This window comes from Labrus mixtus, chromosome 12, assembly GCF_963584025.1.
Source record: "Labrus mixtus chromosome 12, fLabMix1.1, whole genome shotgun sequence".
NCBI classification, from domain to species: domain Eukaryota; kingdom Metazoa; phylum Chordata; class Actinopteri; order Labriformes; family Labridae; genus Labrus; species Labrus mixtus.
Genome location: NC_083623.1, coordinates 22,804,122 through 22,825,206, shown reverse-complemented (window position 1 = coordinate 22,825,206; position 21,085 = coordinate 22,804,122). Strand labels below are relative to the sequence as shown.

Below are 21,085 nucleotides of genomic sequence, written 5' to 3'. Positions count from 1 at the left end.
AAAATATTGAGCAAAAATTTAACTATAACACATTTACAGTCTATGACTACTACTAGTACCAGTTGACATTTAGGCTCTTAGTAGCCTACCAGTAGTCTTTTGACATTTTGGCTGTTATTAGTGCTACTATAGGTCAAAAAGACATTCAGTTCACAGGTTCACTATTTGGATCTTACAGATTTAGGATCAGCCTAAAGCTAGTAGGGACAAATATATATTTGTATTAGTAAACAATAGGCTCTAGATAGCCTACTTTAGTCTAAGTCAAGATTGATGTGTTTTGGCTGTCTACTAGGTAACTAGTAAAGCTTTTTCTGATCAACTAGTAAACAAGTGCTCACAAAGACAGAACTAATGAAACTGAAGCTTGATATGAAGGATATCTAATAATTATAAAAATAAAATCACTTTCCGTAACAGTAATAATTGTAGTAGTCTATAGTTGTAGTCCTTTAGCCTAGTATTAGCATGAATAGCTGCATAGTAGCAGTACCTTAGTAAGCAGCAGCAGCTCTCTATAGTTGGAGTAGCAGTAGGTGTGTGCTTGTAGCCTATCAGCTGCTTTTCTTTCACTAAGTCGTTCTGACAGTGAAACACGACAATGTCGCAGGTCGTAGCACTCCTTCAACATGTGGGACCACAGCAAAGATAACACATAACCAATTGGGAAATACGTTTTCGAAAGAGGAAGACCGTTTTTTCGTCACTGGGGGAAAAAACCAGGTCTTTCACAGTTCATCTGAGCAGAAAATGAACAGTTCACTACTGTGGGTGTTTGTCCGTGATATCCCTGAGAGGTGTGTTTGAGGAGGAGACTCTGCCCAAAGGAAAACACTTTGAGGGTGTTCTAGTTTGAAGGTAAGATATCTTCATTTTTAAAGGAAAACTGATTTTGAAGAGGCTCAGGCTATTTGTTGTCTTATAGTTTCCTCCTAATGTTTATTTTTTTGCAACGCTCTCTGAAAGTCGGTAAGGAGATCAATGATTTCTCTTTTTACGCAAACGATGACTGCGAGTGTGTCAGCCTGAAATGTCGGGTGCATTGTGTAATAAATCCTGTCAATCTGTCGCTGTCAGCTGTTTATTTCCTATAACCCCCGATTTACAACCATCGCAAAGCTGCCACCATGCAGCTCAAGGCTCAGTGTGCAGAGATTGGACTATTGTAACACAGGAGACTAAATGTAGGCTACATCTCCAAACGTGGTTTCAAATGTCAGGCTAGTTTTAACCGTTTAAAGAAAATACTCAGATACATGTTCTGATGTCGCTGTGGTCTATACAAGGTCGGTTCCCGCGACCCCCAAAACAACGATGCGAGACTCTGGGGACCCCCTGTCCCTGGAAGTGGTTAAAGCATAACATTGCGCACAGCAGCACGCACAATAGGCCCACTTTGAAAACGTTTATTCTATCTATACCCGCACTCCCTCTTCTCTTGTTGTTTTTAACGATGATGATGATGATCATGCGATCTTCTGGCTCCCCCAGGACCACTGGAGGAAGGCTTTAACCTACAACTAGTGCTGAATACTTCATAGATTAAATCAGAGGAATGCCCCTTTAATGAACAAGAAGCAGATATCATGAAGGCCCAGACATCTCACCGCACAAAGATCGTGTATTTATCAGTTCAAGGCAATGTCAACCATCTAAATGAAGGTTTATTCTAAATAAATATCCTAAGTTAATGAAAGCTCACATTACACATGGATGGTTGTTTACTGAGCAAAGACAAATCAAAGCTGCACCAGTGAACCTTGAACCTGCCAAAGCAAACAGTTTTTACTCAGCGCTCACACACAATGACCTTCCTCTGCCTTCACTGAGAAGTTGACTATCAGCCAATGGCACCCTTCACTCTAAATCATATCTCTCATTTTTGACTTTGTCTCTGCAAAGCCTTACAGGACGAGGACAGTATGTGGACGCCGGCTCTTCAGTTGGCCTTCATTGGATTATACCTTCAGGTATGTTCCCAACAGTAAGATAAGAAGTGCTCAGTCATATTTGTTCTTACATGAGCTGAACGTTAAGAAGGAGAGAACAACATCAACATTTTAAAACATCTCAAAGATTCCTTCCTGTTAAGGGTTACATTAATTGCTTGATATTCAAGAATTATGATAATTAATACAAACATTTATTATTATTAGTGTTGTTTGTTTATCAGTATACTTATTTATTTCTCGTTATTATTTTATTTACATGATGATTTATTAATTTTATGTTTGTTGTTGTCTGTTTTTAAATTCATGTTTTTATTTGTTCATTCCATTGTTTGTTTATTATTTATTTATATGTTACACTATTTATTTGTTATTTTTTTGTCTTATTTGTGTGTCAGTGTCTTTTTTTCTTACTTTGTTTATCTTTTTGTTTCTTTATTCATCATATTATTTATTTCTCTTTACGTCTTTCTTTCTTTGTTTTTGTTTGTTTAGTTCTCCATGTTTTTGTTTGTTAATTTATTTATCAATTACTAATGAATTTAATATTATTTACATTATGAGTGGATGTGTATAAATTCTCTTAACTTGGGTGAAAACACTCTGCAGCCCCACACCTCTTCACGGTCGTTCTATTTTATCATATGACTTTAACAACAATGGACTACCTGTTAGAGCCCGACCGATTAATCAGCCAGCTGATAATATCGGCCGATATTATCATATCCAGTGACTATCGGTATTCACCAGTCAAAGAGCATTTAATTTGAGAATTGGTGAATTACATCAGCAGTTCTCTTACACCAGCAGAGGGCGCTATATTACAACCAGCATCACTCTCCAGTGTCAAGCAGTGATGCATGTCCACGCTCAGTTACTTTCCAGTTGAATGACCATCTTGTCTACGTTAAACTGTATATCTTTTCAAAGTGTTTGATAAGTGCATTTGAGGCATCAATGCAATAAATCTATCTATCTATCTATCTCTACAGATAAAACAAAGTTCTAAGAAAGATATCGGCCGAAATATCGGTATCAGATTTTTTTCCTCCCAAATATTGATATCTGTATCAGCCCCAAAAATCCCATATTGTTCGGCCCTCCTTCCTATGCTTCTTTAGATCTTGCACTTGGAAAATATAAAAATTTCTGTAATATAGCCATTAGTGTGAAATTACATTTATATAATGCACTATTTTTGTTTTATTTATTCCTTTGAAGAATTTGAATGTTTGACCTCTTTCAACTTTTTATAAATCAATAAATGAGATATGTCAATGAAACCTTGTTAAAGAACTGTCTGTTTAATAGCTGAATTATTATGATCATTAATATTTGCTTTATTAACAGAAAAACGTTCAATACTTCAATGGTTTCTCAAACATCTTTAACATTTCTTTGAAGAATGTCTAAAAAGCTTAAGAGGATATTTTATTGTGTCAAATTGGAAAAAAAAAAAGTTTCTCAATGTCTTCACAGTTTGTTCATTTCCTTTTTTTTATTCAACACAACTTTTGCTATCCTCCTACCTGCAGGTATCAACATGCCATCAGTCTTGCAGCATGCATGGTCTTGTAGCTAATTGCGCCTCGATGAACCATTATTGGGTTCCTGTCTTAACTCCCAACATCACCTGTCTCTACCTTGAGATGAATTACATCAATGAGATCAACAGCAGCTCACTCAGAGCCTATGACCAGCTGCAAGAACTAGATCTTGGAATGCAAAAAGTACAGCTCATCATAAGGAACAACGCTTTCCTCAGGCAGAGGAAGTTGACAAAGTTGGTCCTCGGAGGGAATATTGGCCTCAAGATTGAGCCCAGGTCATTTGCAGGACTCTTCAAACTACAAAAGCTGTTTTTGGACTTCTGCACTCTGTCAGATTCCATACTGTCTGAAAGCTACCTGCAGCCACTTTTGTCCTTAGAGACACTTGATCTTTTTGGAAACCAAATCAAGAGACTGCGACCAGGGCTGTTCTTCTCAAGCCTCATGAAGTTCACTAATCTAAATCTCAAATTGAATCAGATTGACAGATTATGTGAAGAAGATCTAGTCGGTTTCCAGGGGAAGAACTTTGATTATCTGATGTTGGATTCCAATAAATTATATCAAACGCACAGCAGAGGCTTTGACTGGGAAATATGCGGGAACCCTTTTAGGAGGATGTCTTTTAAAAAACTTGACTTATCTGCCAATGGGTTCAGCGTGAACACATTAAGACAATTTTTTAAAGCAATAAATGGGACTCGAATTACTCATTTGATCTACTCTGGACACATTGGCAAAGGTTTCTCAAGTGACAATCTCCCTGACCCAGACGAAGGCACATTCGAAGGCCTTATTAACAGTGACGTTGACACTTTAGATCTTTCTAAAAACTTTATATTTGCTTTACAGAGGGCTGTTTTTGGGCATTTAAAATCTGCAAGAATTATTGATGTTTCAAATAACAAAGTCAACCAGATTAATAAAAATGCCTTCAATGGCCTTCAAGGACATTTAAGAATGCTCAACCTTTCATACAACCTCTTGGGAGAAATCTATTCTCACACGTTCATCAATTTGACAGACCTGAGGGTGTTGGATTTGTCTCACAACCACATTGGTGCATTGGGATACAAAGCGTTCAGTGGTCTCCCCAACCTGCTAGCCTTATATCTAACAGGAAACTCGTTGAAAGTCCTGGGTTCCCCTGCGTCATTACCAAAGTTGAGTTGGCTTCTTTTAGGGGACAATAAGTTACATTCAATTTATGGCATCCTTGATTTGGGCGTGAGCAGCACCTATGTGGACATAACAGAAAACAGACTAACAAACTTGGAGGATTTTTATTTCATTTTAGCTCATTTCCATCATCTCCAAATGTTCTTCTTTGGTGGGAACTTCATCAAGTGGTGCACAGTCAGTGAGAACATAACGGCACCTCATTACAATAGTTTGCAAGTGCTCGATCTTCATGATAGTTCCCTGCAGGTCATTTGGGCACAAGGGGAGTGCCTTGACCTTTTTCATCCTTTTGAGAATCTGCGTGGTCTAAATCTAAGTTTCAACTCACTTGCCACACTCCCGCATGGGGTTTTCAATCGTCTCAGCTCCATCATAGAAATGGACCTCTCCTCAAATGCCTTAACCTACCTTCAGTCAGATGTCTTTCCAGTTAGCCTAAAACGTCTCCACCTCTCAAACAACTTCCTAGCCTCCCCAGACCCTTTGACTTTCCGATCTGTCGACTTTCTCAACCTGGCAGGAAATCGGTTCCACTGCGATTGCAATCTGGAGAGTTTCCTGGAGTGGCTTAACATGACGGATGTAACATTCTTGAGTCCGATTGATGAATACAGATGTGAGTTTCCAGCTGCTCTCCGTAACCTTCCTCTGCCAGATTATTTCACGATCATCGAACCATGTGAGGAAAGCGATGAGAAGTACATCCAAGGTCTTAGATTTGCTCTCTTCATCTTCTCTGCTCTCCTCATCATCATCGTCACATTGAGCAGGATTGTGTACACCCATCTCCGTGGAGAGATATTCATCATCTACAAAAAGGTTGTTGGTAGGATTATCCAGGGCCCAAAACCAATACCAGCTGCTGGTGAGGTAAAGTTTGATGCCTTCTTCTGCTTCAGCAACAATGATTATGGTTGGGTGGAAGGTGCTTTGCTGAAGAAGCTCGACAACCAGTTTTCAGAGGAGAATATCTTACACTGTTGTTTCGAGGACAGAGACTTCCTGCCGGGGGAGGATCATCTGTCCAACATAAGAGACGCCATCTGGGGTAGCAGGAAGACGGTTTGCATCGTCTCCAAGGAATTTCTTAAAGGTACAGTTTTTCTGACTCTTATCTTTAGCAAGTGTTTACACTATGTCAGCTTTAGATATTTTCTAACTAACAAGGAATTGTTTGACATTTTGAGAAAAACACTTCAGCCTTACTGGGAGTTAGATGATGCCCACTGCTGCACTGATATACTCCAGGACACCAAGACCTAACCCTTTTGGTGGCTACAGGTTAGGGCTGGGCAATTAATCGAGTTTGAATTTCAATTCTAATTTTGGCTTCCCACTATTATGAATACAAGATACCTGAGATTAAATGATTACCGTGCTGCATGCAGGGTTGAGCTTGTTTTGTTTTGTCCAAAGGTTTTGTCATGTGTGGTAAAAGTGTTTGTTGTTATATGTTGGCCACAAGAGTTCATCACCACTACCTGAAAAAACATCGTAAATTATTAACTTATTGTATTATATATTATATATACTGTATATGCATGTGATGCAGATGTTGTCAAATCAATGCGTAATCATATCTATTAATCAGGATCTTAATATTAATCAAAATAATCATCATTGCGAATTTTACTATAATCGAGGAGTCCTGCTACAGGTTCAACAGGGTATACATTGACTGAAAAGAATAAGCTAGAAGCAAAAAACTAGAGTGTTGTGGAACATAGATGCCCGCTGGTAACTCAGTCTTTGACATTAAAGAGCTAGCTGGGTTAGATTTGACCTGGTTGGTCCTTTTCCAACGGAGACCTGGCCAAGACAGTCAGCAGCAAAAACATAAAGTTACAGACAGAGACACAGACAAAGTAGAGTTTACGAAGACACTAATGTTTGCAATAAAAGAGAACTATCTATGAGTCAAATCCGGGAATCAGTAGTTCAAGCAGTCAAGATAAAATACTGTATGTATATATATATATATATATATATATATATATATATATATCAACTAGCCTGGATTTATTTCTTGGCCAGGCGCAGAGGTCCAAATGTTGCCTCTGCAGGAAGTCACTTTGTCCTTTAAAAACAAGTCACAAACTGCAGTCCTGAGTTTCAGAGAAAGCTAGAATGCAAGCCAACACTGAGGCAATACAAATCTCTTTGAATATCATGTTTCTCTAAACCACTTTCTGAATCGGAAAACAATGAAGTAAGTAAAATGAAAGACTAACCAAACTGGATTGTTCCACTTTCTAGATGGTTGGTGCCTGGAGGCGTTCACTCTTGCCCAGGGCCGGATGCTGGAGGAGCTGACAAATGTCCTCATCATGTTGGTGGTAGGGAAGGTGTGTATTCTGCTGCTAAATTCATTTCTTGACATGATAAGAAAAGAATGTGACATGACATATTTACTGAAAACCTTTGGCTACTTGGAGGCAGTGAACATTAGCTGCTACAAGCTGCCTGTTAACATGTGGAAGATATACTGTACAGAGCAACAACACTTTTATCTCTTGTGATCCACCTGACAAATGTTTGCCTTAATTCAATCTCCCTTTCGTTCTGTTTTTGATCTCCATTGTCATGACCTGGCTGTTAAGGCCTGACAAAAACCAGGGAAACATACGGTTGAACTAAACGGTGTAAAAAAAGATACCACAAATAACAACTTACAAAGAGCGTGAGGTGTGTTTGTCAGTGAATCAGTGTGTAATGCAAACTACAACAAAAGCATGATGCGATGAGGAGCGGTGTGGTGATGATGAGAGACTGGTTGACTGCGGATCTTAAGTAGCCTACACCTGAGAGACTGGCCAGGTCTGCCCAGGTGGGACAGAACACTGCTAACCAGCGACCTGCAGGGAAACAAACACACAGACAGACAGGAGGTCAATTAACTCCTGATAAAAACATTAGGCTCTATAGTTGCTAAATGCACTCAGCGCCCAAATGCTCCACAGTCTTCCCTAGTTTTGTCTTTTTTGTAATAGCCTACCTGTCGCCCATTTGCATGTGGTCTTTTGAGGCTTTACTCATAAGCTGTCTGCTGCTTTAAGAAATGCTGATAAGAAGGTTGGACTTCTTTATATTCTCCCTCTGTAGAAAACAAGCACCAAAGATCAACACATCATTAAAATTCAGTACCCGCTCCCCGTCAGTAGATGTCAGGCTTCATACAGATTTAAAATGCCTGAAAAGCAAACTGCTGCTGTGCAATTCTTATAATATAAAGATATGAATGACTTTTATTGACCTTTGGTACTGACCCAAAACTCTGCTCTTACACGATAACACTGAAGGTGGCTCACTACCAGCTGATGAAGTACAATGCCATCAGAGCTTTCGTCCAGAAGAGAGAGTATCTCATCTGGCCAGAGGACCCTCAAGACCTGGAGTGGTTTTATGAGCGACTCGTCTCACAGATACTCAAAGACACTAAGGTGAAAACGTTTGCAGAGGACAAAGCCGAGCCAGCACAGCCTGACGTCCAGCCTCAGAATCAGGAGGATGTCCAGCTGGACGGCATTGAAGAAACTGCCATGTGAACTCTCATTGTACCATTCACAAAGATAACTATTCTGCTGAAGTGTCGCCAGTAAGATATTATTTATATTGCTTAGCAGGATGAGGAAGATATTCTTCTTTTATTTTGTATTAAAGGTAGCACACTGTTAAAAAAGATTTGCTGATGCCGTTGATAATGTAAACAAAGCCAGTTATGGCCGTGTTCTGATAATCGCCTCGTCTGAAACCTGATGGCCGAGGTAACAGTCATTATTGAATACTGTATAGAAATAGTCCGTCTCTGCAGATGGTCTCGTTTGCTTTCGTACAGTAGGTCAAATATAAGGCTATTAGTGTGTGCAGCTGTGTGCAACGTGAAATGCTTTAACCACTTTCAGAGATGTTGGGGGTCCCCAGTCTCTCGCACCATTATTTTGGGGGTCGCGGGCTGAAAAGTTTGGGAACCCCTCCACTAGACTACTGTGAGCCATAGCCAATGCCAAAACAAGAAACGTACAGAGTCTCTGTCATCCAGTGTGCAGAAATGTCCTCCCAGCCTCTCTTCCTCTGTCCATAATAATGCACATGAAAAAGTCTAAATGTGCTCTAAGATGAATGTTTACGTGCAACACGGTAAAAAAATCGAATACATGATTGAAAACAAATTCATTTGAGCCAACAGCTGTATGTGTGTTTGGACGTCAGGGGTCGTCACAGTTTTATGAAGTCAAAATGGGGTCCTATACTGTAACTATACTGCATTACATTTATCACTGGGTTACATCTGTCACGCTGCACTGATCATACAGGAGGAACTTGGCACTCCGCACTTTATCGACCTTGCTACTTGAAATCCCTTGAAGTGTGTTGCTTTAAAGATGTTTTTTTTTTGTCTCTTATATCTTGTGTTTTTATGCTCTCTGTAAAAGGTTAATTCCCCTATAGGGGCAGTAAAGGTTTCATTCATTCAGTATCATTTTTAACAGCACACAGTCACCCAATGACATACAGTGAAAGAAAATGAATGTGATTATTTGAATAAATGTTATGGTGGTAATGAATTAAACTGTTTCTGATTAGCGAGTCTGTTTCTCACTGGTATAAAAAAAGTTGATGCAAATAGAGGAATGTTCTATTTGAGCCTACAGAAGAAAAAGCCATTACAAGAAATTGCTTTAAATGCATAAGTCTGTTGCTAAAATAACTCAGTCTGAAGCTTCATTCATGGTTCATCCATCTCCTCTAGTCACAGAGTTTGGCCTTATATGGGGTAAACATGTCTGAAGTGGATGAGAGCATTTGAAATCTAACAAACCTTTCCTTGTGTTTTTATTAATGAACGATAAAACCACAAAGGTATTATTATTGTTATGACAGAAAAGCAGTACATTCTTACTTTACCTGCCATGCAGCAATCGTCAGGAGGTTAATGACCTTTAAGTGACGAGTATAACGATCCTTGATTTCCCTGACTATTCAAATCTTCATGTAGATTTAAAAAAAACAAAAAACTTAATCTCACATTTATCTTAAAGGTGCACTATGGAGATTTGGGAGTGGAATTTGAAAGTTGGAGAAGTGAAACAATTCTATCCTAAATTTTCTGAACTAAATACAGAAACTTTATTCAAAGGAAAAAAAAATGGAACAATGTTTGGAGCTAAAAAGCTAGCAGAGAGTTACGGTTTCACTGTAGCGTGTCCCCCACCATAACTACCAAGACTCCATAGTGCACCTTTAAGAAATATTTATAAGCTGTTTAAGCATTTTTTTTATGTACTTGCTGGTGAAGTTGTGTTAGCAATTCTTTATTTAATCCTAAAGATTAAACCTACAGGAGATCTCACGCCTGAATCTTATCTTAAACCAAGATGATTTTGTTTCTCTGTGCTCATCAGTTTACAAAGACCTCGATTGGATTCGCTTCTTTTAACTTTACTGCTGTATCGGCTGCCATGTCAACCACACTTGGTTGAACGTGCAGATTTGCAAACTTCCTTTATTTAGACAATTGATAACTTCTTACACTATCGAGTATAATGTTATATTTTAAACAATGTACAAGATGGTCTTAATTATGCCAAACAGCAGAAGTCATACGGGGAGGAGTATCCTGATATCAGTTACTACTGACTTAGGAATGATTATTTCAGCCCAAACCACTTTTCGCGCTTTTAACACACCTAACACTTTTGGTGCCAAAGACTCTAAACTATATGACTCTTTCTTTAAGCTGAAATAGTGTTGTCCTTGTCCAAAGACAAACAGCTTTCCTGTGGATGTCACAGAGCTTTCCAAAGTGTGCACTGCTGCATCCTGTGAAACCATGCATGTCACTGTGAAATAACTTGTTTATTGAATATTATTATTCTAAATACCTTGTTCAGGGAAACCTTTCTGCTGTGAATTATCAGTGAAAAAATGTATTAACCACCTTATCAACGCTGTTTATAATTTTGGTTGGGGTGTCACATCACTCTGTATTTCAAGGACAAACGGCTAATGATAGCATCTTTTGCACGTGGCTTTGTTGGACTGTTTAGTGAGTGCGACTGAGGTCAGCCTGTCTGAAAACAGGAAGCTACTGGGCAGAGGAAAGCTTCCGTCCTGTTGGCCTTCATCCTCCTTGTCGTTATAAAGCAGCTGTTTGGGACATTACAGAGCGTCTGCAGGCTCCTTCTGCTTATAGCCTGGGAACAGTGCATTCATCTGAACACAGTGCTATGAACACATCTGTGCCTGTTGTTACATTTTCTGGGATTTTATCAGGGATTTTATCAGGGCTTTTTCACGACTTTATTGGAGAGACAGGACAGGGCATAGAGTCCAAAATCTGGGAGAGAGAGAGAGAGTGGAGAATGACATGCAGGAAAGGAGCCACAGGTCAGATTTGAACCCGGATCGTGCGCTTCGAGGACCACAGCCTCTACACATGGTGTTTTGGTGCACGAACCAACCACAGACCACTGGTGACCCAGAAATGACTTTTATATAACATGTAGGGCCTTTATTTTAGACTGCTTTTATATGGAGCCCTGAGAGCAACAGAATGCAGTGAAAGATGAACAGACTTTTAAATGAATCTATAGCTCACTCTTCAGTCACTTCATTAAAAGCATAAATGTTTTTTTTAATTAGTTTTTAGTCATCACACTCCTTCATTTTTCAGTAGTTCAGTTTTTCTCCTTGTTTCTGTTAATATATTTATTCAGCTCTCCATTTTATCCAAAGAACATTCCTGGTTTCTTAATTACATGTCAAATTATAGGACTGCTTTATGGGACTAAGAGAAGACATGCTTGAGAACAGAAAACAAAGTGGAGGCTGCAGCATGTTCAGCTATGTACCTGTAGCTGAACTGCTTCATGACCTCTCAATAGTCCGTGCTTGTAAACATGCCCGCCCACAGAAATGGCTGGGCCCCTGAAAGGTCCAGTGAATGGGCCCTCCCAGGATATGATTTCAATCAACATATTCGATCAGTACTGTTAGCACTAGCTTCCTGGCTAACATTAGTTCCCTCTGCCTGGCTCCTATCAGCCTTTAGAGCTGACTAAAATAACCTTGTTAACAAGTTCTTGTTGGGGTCGAATGCCTGATCCAGCTCCCTCCTTTTATTCTTTCCTAGCACGCTAACTTTGTGCAGGTCACGGAACGGCTAATGGTGAGTATTTCAGTGTAAAATAAAATGTGGTCATTGTTGTTTAAAATTAGGATGGACAATGTTTTTTTGCTAACCTCCATGGGCTCTCCCCATGTGACTGGGCCCCAGAAAGCTCTCCCCTTTATCCCCCCTTATGGGCGGCCCTGCTTGTAAATTTCAACCAGTGTGAATTTCAGTAGGAGCTAGGGGTACGGCTAGCTTACATAGTCAGAAATGAGTTCAACTTCAGATGATATGACATAGACATCAAGGACATTTACCATCTCACCACTCACAACTCTTTACTCTCCTGCCGTCTGGAAAGAGGTACCAAAGCACCCGGGCCCTCACTACAAGACTGTGTAGAAATGCACTCACACACTGAGTGAGAACACTGCATGATGCAGGACAGTAAATGGATAATAGACCTAACATGCTGCTGCACACCAGCTTGAGACATACACTGACAGAAGATGTCTAATGTAGTGATGAGAAAAAGAAAGGTATACATAATTACTTTAGTGAGGAGAATGTAAAAAAAAATAGATTATTCAGTCGGAAAAATGAAATGAGCTAATCAAGTCTTGATTGGTTTTGAGCAGCTGGTTTCTATTAAAGAAAAACCTTTTCCCTTAGAGTATCACGGTGCAAATGAGAAACAAGGCAAACCAGCTCTACATCCAGTCCTGTGGCTCCAACAGAATCTAATTTTAAAAAAGTGGAAGGCGATGTTTACCCCTTTGAACAAGTGCTCCTGCTCTGCTGCCTCGTCACAGTTATTTCAGGCCAGCAGATTATACTTAGAAAAGACACACAAGCTTCTGAGATTCTCCCTCGCAGGGAAATTCAATAAACCCTTCCCTATGGCCATAGCTAATATTTGAACTCTGTTTAAACAAATATAATTACAGGGATGCTCAAACAAGCCTGAGGGGGGGGATCCTCTGCGGAAAGTGAACTCATCTTCACTAAAGTGATTGATAGGAGGGGGATAAAGGCAACCACGGGGGATGTGAGGGGACGTAGGCAAACACAAAGTCATCTCTATGAGCTAAAGCAGGATATTTCCTTAAACACAGAAGCATCAAGCAAGCTCGGTGGAGGAGGTGTACTTACGAAAATGTGTTTCATTGGGCTTGTTTGTTTGTGGAAGTTGGTTCTTGGGTTAAGAAGTGTGACGTGCACTAGAGGAAAGCACCAGGAAAAGCACAGCAGTACTTTTCCTACCTCCTCTCTGAAACCATCAGCCATGGCTTAAGTGAAATGTTTTCAGGTAAAGTCGATTTTCCAGCTTCTCTTCTGCACCAAGGTTTGGGTAGAAAGTAGCAGAATATAATGACGAGGTAAACATGTATTTGAAGAAGAACAAATCTCTGCTACCAAAATGTGAAGGGTGTCTTAGGATGTCTTAGAAATAAAGATGACATTTGAGACGTCAATGTAGTCCTCGAAGGTTCTGTTTGGAAAGTATTTATTTGAATGAGGTGAGGTGTCTTAGGTCCTATAAGGACTGTAAGAAGGAGGGTTGAAAAATAAGGAAATTATGTTACATCTGACAGATTGACTTCCAGCTTTGTGTACACCTCATAGCCAAGCTCCATGGTGTTTTGTTCAATTTGAACTTTATTTATTAGTTATTGAGGAAATGCTGAACCTCTAACTAACTGAGGAATGGTCATCTGCGGTAGCTGTTCACAACTTAAATAACCAGCCATTTGTTTTTGGCCACCTGATGGCAGCGAAATGATCTTGAAAGCATACGATGACCTACTCAAACATCTACCAGATACGGTAATAGCTTTCATTTGGCCTTCTGATAGTAGAATGAATAAAGTGCATTGGAGCTTCACTTTTGTCCATACTTACTCTTGGAGGTATATCTTTTTCTTAAGCCACAAAAGGCCTCTCATTCCTCAACAGTAAGATGGTTGTTTGCCAGTTGGCATATAACATACAGTGCATCCATCCATTAGCTATACAGCTTTTCCCGTTCAGGGTCTCTGGGAAGCCAATCCCAGCTGTAGTTGGGTAAGAGGCGGGGTACACCTTGGACTGTTTGACAGTCAACCACAGGGCTGACGTATAGAGACAGACCACCAGGCACGCTCAGATTCACACCTAAGGACACATTTTACTATCACCAACTAACCTATGGAGCATGTCTTTGGACAGTGGGAGGAAGCCGGAGTACCCGGAGAGAACCCATGTATGCACGGGGAGAACATGCAAACTCCACACAGACGACCAGGAACCTTTTTGTTGTGAGGCAACAGCACTAACTACTAGCACCACCATGAAGCCCCACTGCAGTCATCGTTTCTTAAATTATTGTTAGTTAATGACTAAATGGTTATGATTTAAGTGTAACCTCTGAAAGTGTCTGTTTGTCCAAAGATATAAGTTGAGCAGACAGTATGAGACAAGCGGACAACAGGTGGCTATAAAAAGACATTTAATTATAAAGTACATCTGAAGCATGTTGCAGCTGGAATGCTAGAGGACACGTACACTCAGTCCCCGAAACACAAAAGTGTCAACATCAACTTATCAACTTGTTTAATGTGGCACATTTTAAGACAGTTCATGAAATCGTATATGAAAACATATATTGTTCAATATACTGCATGATTTCATAAAGGTGCAAATGGCTGCTGTATGGATATGCTAAACACTTAAATGAGCAACTCTTCATGAAGGTGTCTTTGTAACAAGACGATTAATTCCCATATTGATGCAGCTTTAACAGTAGTGCGCATTGCATCATAATATTTGACACTTTGTCTTTCACATGAAGATCTTGGCAGAACCAATAGAAAGGTGTAAACAGAATATTTTAAGTGGGTCTGTCTGTTTATGAAACACGCTGAGGCACTTGGTTAACAAACGCATCCTTGATTGACTGCACAGAGACAGTGTTTGTGTATTTTCCTCTGATTGTGGATCAAGTTTTCATTAAAACTTAGATTTTTTTTTTTTTATCAGCACAAGCTTTCAGAAGAGGGATTTGTCTTTATTGCAGTAGAAGGCACACTTGTTTCCGTTTTTGGCACATTAAACTCTGAAGCTGAACTGCACTTGACCTTCAACGTCCTGCTAAAACCGCACAGTTTCTTTGGAGAAACTGAGGATGCCCGCTGTCTTTCAGTGTTCTGTTTGCACTTTTTGGCACTTTTGTCTCGTGTGATGGGAACACTTTCGAGCTTCTCCTGGGTGCCAGGACTTTTACAACAAGCATCCGATGATATTGTTGTATTGTTGGTTGTTGTGGATGTGGACACACAGCTATCACCACAACAATGGTCGTTTGTTTGCTGTGTGCATGGTGGTGGAGAGGGGCAGTGAGTCTGATGTTGTGTTGGTGCCGGGGTGCTTATATTTTGACCATTAACTGAACTTGAGGGTATCAATTCTTGTCTATGATCCGCCTCTTGTACCACAAGCTCTGAGCCAGTGACAGAGCCAGGAGCTGAGTCTGTGTCCTGGTTTGAAGCTGTGGTGGTGGATATCTGTTCTCTGGCTAAGCTACCCTGCTGGCTTGCATTGTGGACACAGTACTTCCTGAGGTGGCAGCTGTGGGCAGGTCCTTTCCTTGGGGCCACCACTCTTCCCTGGGAGCAGTGGTGAAAATGGGCGGGTGGACAATTGACATAGTGCATATGACACTCCACGTGTGAAAAGACTGGGTTGAGGTTTGTAGATAATAGGGCTGCATTTTGCTTGCTAGTGCTGTTTCCTGAGAGGGGGAAGATCTGAGGAGTGGGAGGACAGGAAGGAGAGTCCTTGACAGTCTGAGCACAAGAGCAAGTTGTCCACTGCTGGGGAAGGTGAGCAGGAGGAGGAGGGTCCCCACATGTGTAGTTGGGTTTTTGAGAGATCTGGCACCCGGTAGGTGTGCTTAGTGTGGCTACAAGCCCATTTTCAGGGCCATTTCTGCCAGTCTCAGTTTTGTTTTTGTAATTTATGTGGGAATAGGCGGCAGTGTGGTGGTGAGGAGAGAGTCCATTGTAAAGTTGAGCACACACCTCCTGCTCCTCTAGGGGTTTATCCTCAGTCTTCTGACAGGAAGCCAACGGCTCTAACTCATAGTTCTCAACTTCCTCACCTCTGCTGTCCAGCTGGTACTTCCCCAGCCCAGAGCCTTTCCCTTGGGGCGATGGGCTTGTTGATGTGACCTCAGAGAACATTTGACACTGTAGCTTTTTGGGCAGGGGGATCTGGCCACAGGTCCCCTGGGGTCCCAGGCACCGACACATGCACTGAAAGAAGAATGTGGCAAATGCCCAGCTAATGCACATGATCAGCATCATGAAGGTGCCGAGCTGGGTGTAGGCCAATACGGTCGAGGGCATCATCATTGCACCAGCAACGAAGGTGGTCAGCGCCGCCATAGCAATAGCGGAGCCCATGCGGCTGAGGGAGAAAATCACCTTTCCCTCACGGTCAGGCTCCGGGGCAAGACGGTAGGCAACGCCATAGTGTACGGCGAAGTCCACCGATAGTCCTACAGCAACGGAAATGGTAACGGACTCCAAGACATTGAGCTCCCAGCCCAGAAGCACCAGAGAGCCAACTGTAACGAAAATGGTCCCGCCAATCGAGAGGATTGCGTAGAGACTGATAATGACATTCCAGGTGGTAAGGAGCATGACGCTGAATGCAACAGCTACTGACAGTGCCATGGCAACCAGAGTGCCATCTGACAGGCTGTCCTGAAGGTCATAGAACTCAAGGTTGCTAATGAACCAGCCGTGTCTGAGGCCTGCTGGGGCGTTCCGCAACTCTTCAGTGATCCAGGCATCCACCTACAAAATAAGAACAGAAATTACAGAATGATTTAAACTTGTCTTTTACAAAAAAATGACACCTGACAGAGTTAAACAAATAAAATGCTATGTGAAATACCAAAGACCCTACCTCACAGTAGAACTGGAACATCTTCTCATACGCCAGGGTGAAGAGGTAGGTACTCTTGAACTCTAACACTATGGCTCTAATAGTGTCATTGATGTCGAATCGAGGTCCAGGGGTCTTACTGTCCAGATGGTAGTTAGTACTCCGATCCAACTCCATAATGGCCCTTTTTATGCACAACTCAAAGACCTCCTGCTTGTAGGGGAAAGTGGATTGACTGCAGCAGGGGTACACAGAGGCCTCCTCACAGTCCTGGTTCTCCATCCACTGATCAAATAAGGAGGTTAAAGTTGTTAACCTCCAATGGCTCAAGTTTTGCACAATAGATGACAATGTAAATGATGTATTCCCAGGCCAAATCAGGTCACATTTAATGTGTTACTTTGTTAAATATTGGACAGGTTCACTAAGATGTCCCTCGATGTCTAACATGATACAAATCACATCTTCAATACATGATGCACACATGCAGTACTGACCTGTTTGAAGGTCTCGATAAAGCAGCTGGTGAAGTCCTGCTCCTCAGACTGAAAGACAAAGCTTTGATTTCTCAGCTTCTGGCAGAAGTTGAGGATCCACAGCTGAGATGCTGGACTGGCAATGTTGAAGCTGTTGTCCAGCATCAATTTTCCCTTGTTTTTGGGGTTCAGGGGGTCCCCGTTATCCACCGGCGTCACACCCCATATAATAGTAATAGGCATGTGGAGGTCCTCGCCATGATGAACCCTCTCAAACATGAACAGTTTCTTGTACTCTGCATCATAGCGCTCAAATGGATGCGAGGCACGAAACACCTGAAACTCTGCTAGCTCCAGGGAAGGGAGCTTCATCTTTGGGTTGACACAGACCACATAGGCCCCGCCCACAGTGATGGCAAGGAACCAGAAGAGCCAGATGTAGCGCAATTTGATGACAATGCAGGGCAGCACCTTTTCGAAGAAAATTCTGGACGCCTCAGAGACAGTAAACAAGCATTTATTGGCCTTCTGACAAAGACCTGTCCAGAACATCCTGGTGCCGTAAATCCTTTCCTGATGCGGAGGCTTGGAGCAGGGGAACATATTCGGTAGGTAGCGTTCATGTAGCACAACCACAGCTGGAAGCCATGTCACCATGAGAATATAGTTCACCAAAATAGCAGTACCTGCGTAGACACCAAAACAACGTATAGCAGTGATGTTGCTGACATAATTGGCATAAAAAGCTGCGGCAGTGGTGAAGCTGGTCACAAACATAGACAGGGCTGCATGTTGGAGGGTAACGCTGACTATCTCTGCCAGCTCAGCGTGAGGCTTATCAAATTTGGTGTAGTTCCACACATCACAAAGCACGAAGGCATCATCTGCCCCAATGCCAACGAGTATGATGAGGGCGGTGAGGTTCATGAAGGGGAAGAACTCAAAGTTGAAGACCATTCGGTAGAGAAAGTATGACACGATCAGTGAGCTGATGATGGCTATTATTGTCATTAGAGTGATGAACACTGAACGAGTGTACACGCACATGACGAACAGGACGATCACTATGGCTATGGCAGGGTACACTGTGTCTGTGAGGAGATAGTCCTGAAAGAGGTCGTGTTTGATACCAAACTCGATTCCTGTGACAGTTGTGATCCCGTCCGAGGAGTTCCAGTTCTCAAAATTGTCTAAGTAAATGTTCATCATAGACTGTCCTTTCTCGGTTGGGGAGAAGAGCATGCTATATTTGAGCAAAGGTGGAGGATACTCCAGGCTCTTGGGACTAAGGAAATCTTTGTCTACCAGGAAGTGAAGGATCTGGTAGACTGCGTTGTACTTGGTGCACTTCCTGGGTACACTTGCACACTTCAGCTGGTCTTTCCGTCGCAAGGTCATGTCCCAGCAGTCAGGTCCAAGAGTGCCATTGTGGTAGTACTTGGCACATGAACGCAGGGTCTTGAGCGTGTGTGCTACATCACGCTCCGTTATCTTCTGACAGGATGATCTGTTGGTGAGAACTGCAATGTAGTTACCAAGTGTCCAGCTGGGGCAACAGGAGGCGTCATTGGTGCGCTGACAAAGGCTCCAGTAGTCACGATGGGAGCGCACCTGGGAACAGAGAGAAATATTAAACACACAGGTAAAAAAAAAAAGACACAAACCAAACAGTAATATGACACCTGATGAACTTACCCTTGAGTTGTCCAGATTGCACATGGATTTGATGGCCTGAATATTCCACAAGTTCTTCCCCTCAGCTGATGCGAACACAAGCCTTGAGTAACTGTCGCCTGTGTAAAGAGTGATAAACACTTTATCATTACTTAATCAACAAGCAAGCTACTAAAAATCATCACATTCAGTCAATCATATTACATTAGCAATGACATAGTCTAATGGTGATTTGCACTATTGACTTTAAAAAACTTCATCTCTTCATGTTTAACATCGTCCTAACTTACTATCAATAAGCAGTTATTATGAATGTATCGAAGGCAAACTCTTAGTTGATGGCCTATTAGCTTTAGACTACCATGTAGAGTAAGGTACTAATAAGCTCTTAATGACTAGTACCTAACTAGTTCATTGGGAATATTGTGACCTTAATTTGAAATGTTTCCAAACAAATGTTAAACCTACATGTTTTGTCAACATACCAGTGTCAGAAAGATTATTCTTAGTTTGTCCAAAATCATATTTAAGTGTGACTTTTATCTTTTTCAGATCTATGTTAGGTTGATGCATTTTCTTCGTATTCTCTTCTTTATGAAATAAAATAATCTCACCTGGAACATCACAGAAGAAATCTTTACTAAAGTCCCATTCTGCTTGCCGTTTGTCTCTGTCAAAGTGCTCCTCAGGCCACCTGGGCTCTTGGTGGCTGCAAAACAACACAAGATTATGATTCTCTGCTACTTCATACATGTCTTATTAATTCAGATAATATGGGGATTATAAATAGTATTCATTTAAAGGTGAAAAAAGTGCAACAATCCTTGTTTTATTTTGAATTGTTAGGCAGACATTGTTTACCAAGAGATGCTCTTAGATTTTCTTCCATAAAGCTTTAGTGAGTGTTCCTTTAGTTAAACTCTGGGTTTATGTGGTTCTGGGTTTTGCAGCTGTTTGTAATATTAATAGAAAATATGCATTGTAATAATCTAAGTGACCAACAGGGTACCCCGTGCACAGCCAACCTACGTTCTCAGGTGTCTGTCGGTTGCAGGAAAATACAATAGAAAAATTAAATCAATAATCTGTGGCACAAAAAATGACTTTACTGTCACTTTATTGTAAGCGAACGCGATTCCCCTGTAGCTCCCCGCTGGGCGAACCTGAGGAAGCTACAGGCGAAACACGTTGTTCGCTTGTAATCACTTCCAATATTTGTTTGACTTTTTATAGAGCCTGAGATTAAACTAATATTCCCCTGGAGAAGCAAACTGCACCTCTGCTGATCAGTCCGATCTACGAGGCTGCAAACACACACATTCTGTTTGCGTCAACATTTAAACCACTGAAATGTGGGCGGAGATGTTGTTGTCTCAGGGGATGCAAAGTCAGCGTGACACAAAATTAAAAAAGCATATCTGATACTTATTTAAGTAATAAGCAGTTGGAGATTTTGTTTCCTCGAATATTAAATCAGATAGATAGATAGATAGATAGATAGATAGGTAGATAGATAGACAGACAGACAGACAGATACTTTAGTGATCCCGAGGGAAATTCAAGAAACTTGAACTGGAAGGTTGGGGATTTGATCCCCAGTTTCTGCAGCAACATGTTCGATTAGTTGCTCCCGCTGTTTGATTGGCGGCATATGAATGTGCATGAATGTATGAGTTAATACTGATGGATACTTTACATAGCAACCTCTGCCATCAGTGTGTGAATGGGTAGGTATGAACTGCGGTATCAGAGCACTTTGAGTAGTCAAGGCTTGAAAGCTCTATACAAGCCCAAGTCCATCTACCATTTACTTTGGCATATAATATATTTGTGTTCTTTTGTAAGAATGATGCTGCAGCCATGTTTTCTGAGTAGTGTAGGGCCAACATGCTAGTGAGCAGACGAGAATGGCAGAGTAATCAGGTTGGCTGTCAGAGTGAGACTGAGGGGTTGACAGACAGAGGAGATGAGGCAGGAAAGCGCGCTGACAGCAGCGGAGGCCTCTCGGTACACCATCCGCACATAAGTACACAATTACATCTGCAGACAGACACGTGCTGCAAAACAGAGAGGAAGACAAAGACAGCTACACACACAGGAGGAGACAGAGAGGTGGAGGCATAGGGGGACGATGCAGGCTACAGATTAAGGGAATCGGAGCGGAGTGGAGCTAGACGTTTTTGAGAAACTCAAATCTCGACTACATAAATGCAG

At 41.4% G+C, this 21,085-nt stretch overlaps 2 protein-coding genes across 6 annotated transcripts in view; one reads left to right on the top strand and one right to left on the bottom strand.

Moving 5' to 3' along the window:
- Nucleotides 1-593: 593 nt before the first annotated feature.
- Nucleotides 594-8,421, top strand: tlr5a (toll-like receptor 5a). The gene is made up of 5 exons (XM_061052618.1): nucleotides 594-858; nucleotides 1,903-1,970; nucleotides 3,485-5,774; nucleotides 6,938-7,026; nucleotides 7,981-8,421. The coding sequence occupies exons 2-5, from the start codon at nucleotides 1,923-1,925 to the stop codon at nucleotides 8,224-8,226; spliced, it is 2,673 nt and encodes an 890-aa protein (XP_060908601.1). The 5' UTR covers nucleotides 594-858; nucleotides 1,903-1,922; the 3' UTR covers nucleotides 8,227-8,421.
- A 5,842-nt stretch (nucleotides 8,422-14,263) lies between these two features.
- The window catches only part of disp1 (dispatched homolog 1 (Drosophila)), a 61,177-nt gene continuing 54,355 nt past the window's right edge, over nucleotides 14,264-21,085 (bottom strand). For 4 of the 5 annotated variants that reach the window (XM_061052613.1, XM_061052612.1, XM_061052616.1 and 1 more), the window contains 5 exons: nucleotides 19,486-19,580; nucleotides 18,893-18,990; nucleotides 17,219-18,808; nucleotides 16,743-17,006; nucleotides 14,264-16,630 (listed from right to left, as the gene is read on the bottom strand). In XM_061052613.1, coding sequence (XP_060908596.1) covers nucleotides 14,807-16,630; nucleotides 16,743-17,006; nucleotides 17,219-18,808; nucleotides 18,893-18,990; nucleotides 19,486-19,580 — 3,871 coding nt within the window. In that variant the 3' untranslated portion in view covers nucleotides 14,264-14,806. The remainder of the gene's footprint in view (nucleotides 16,631-16,742; nucleotides 17,007-17,218; nucleotides 18,809-18,892; nucleotides 18,991-19,485; nucleotides 19,581-21,085) is intronic. The other variant, XM_061052617.1, reaches the window with a different exon arrangement.

Excerpts from the sequence above, each read along its gene's own strand:
- tlr5a (XM_061052618.1), top strand. The coding sequence starts at position 1,923 with ATGTGGACGCCGGCTCTTCAGTTGGCCTTCATTGGATTATACCTTCAG. Across the intron at positions 1,971-3,484 it reads TCATTGGATTATACCTTCAG|GTATCAACATGCCATCAGTC; the intron begins GTATGTTCCCAA and ends TCCTACCTGCAG. Across the intron at positions 5,775-6,937 it reads CTCCAAGGAATTTCTTAAAG|ATGGTTGGTGCCTGGAGGCG; the intron begins GTACAGTTTTTC and ends TCCACTTTCTAG.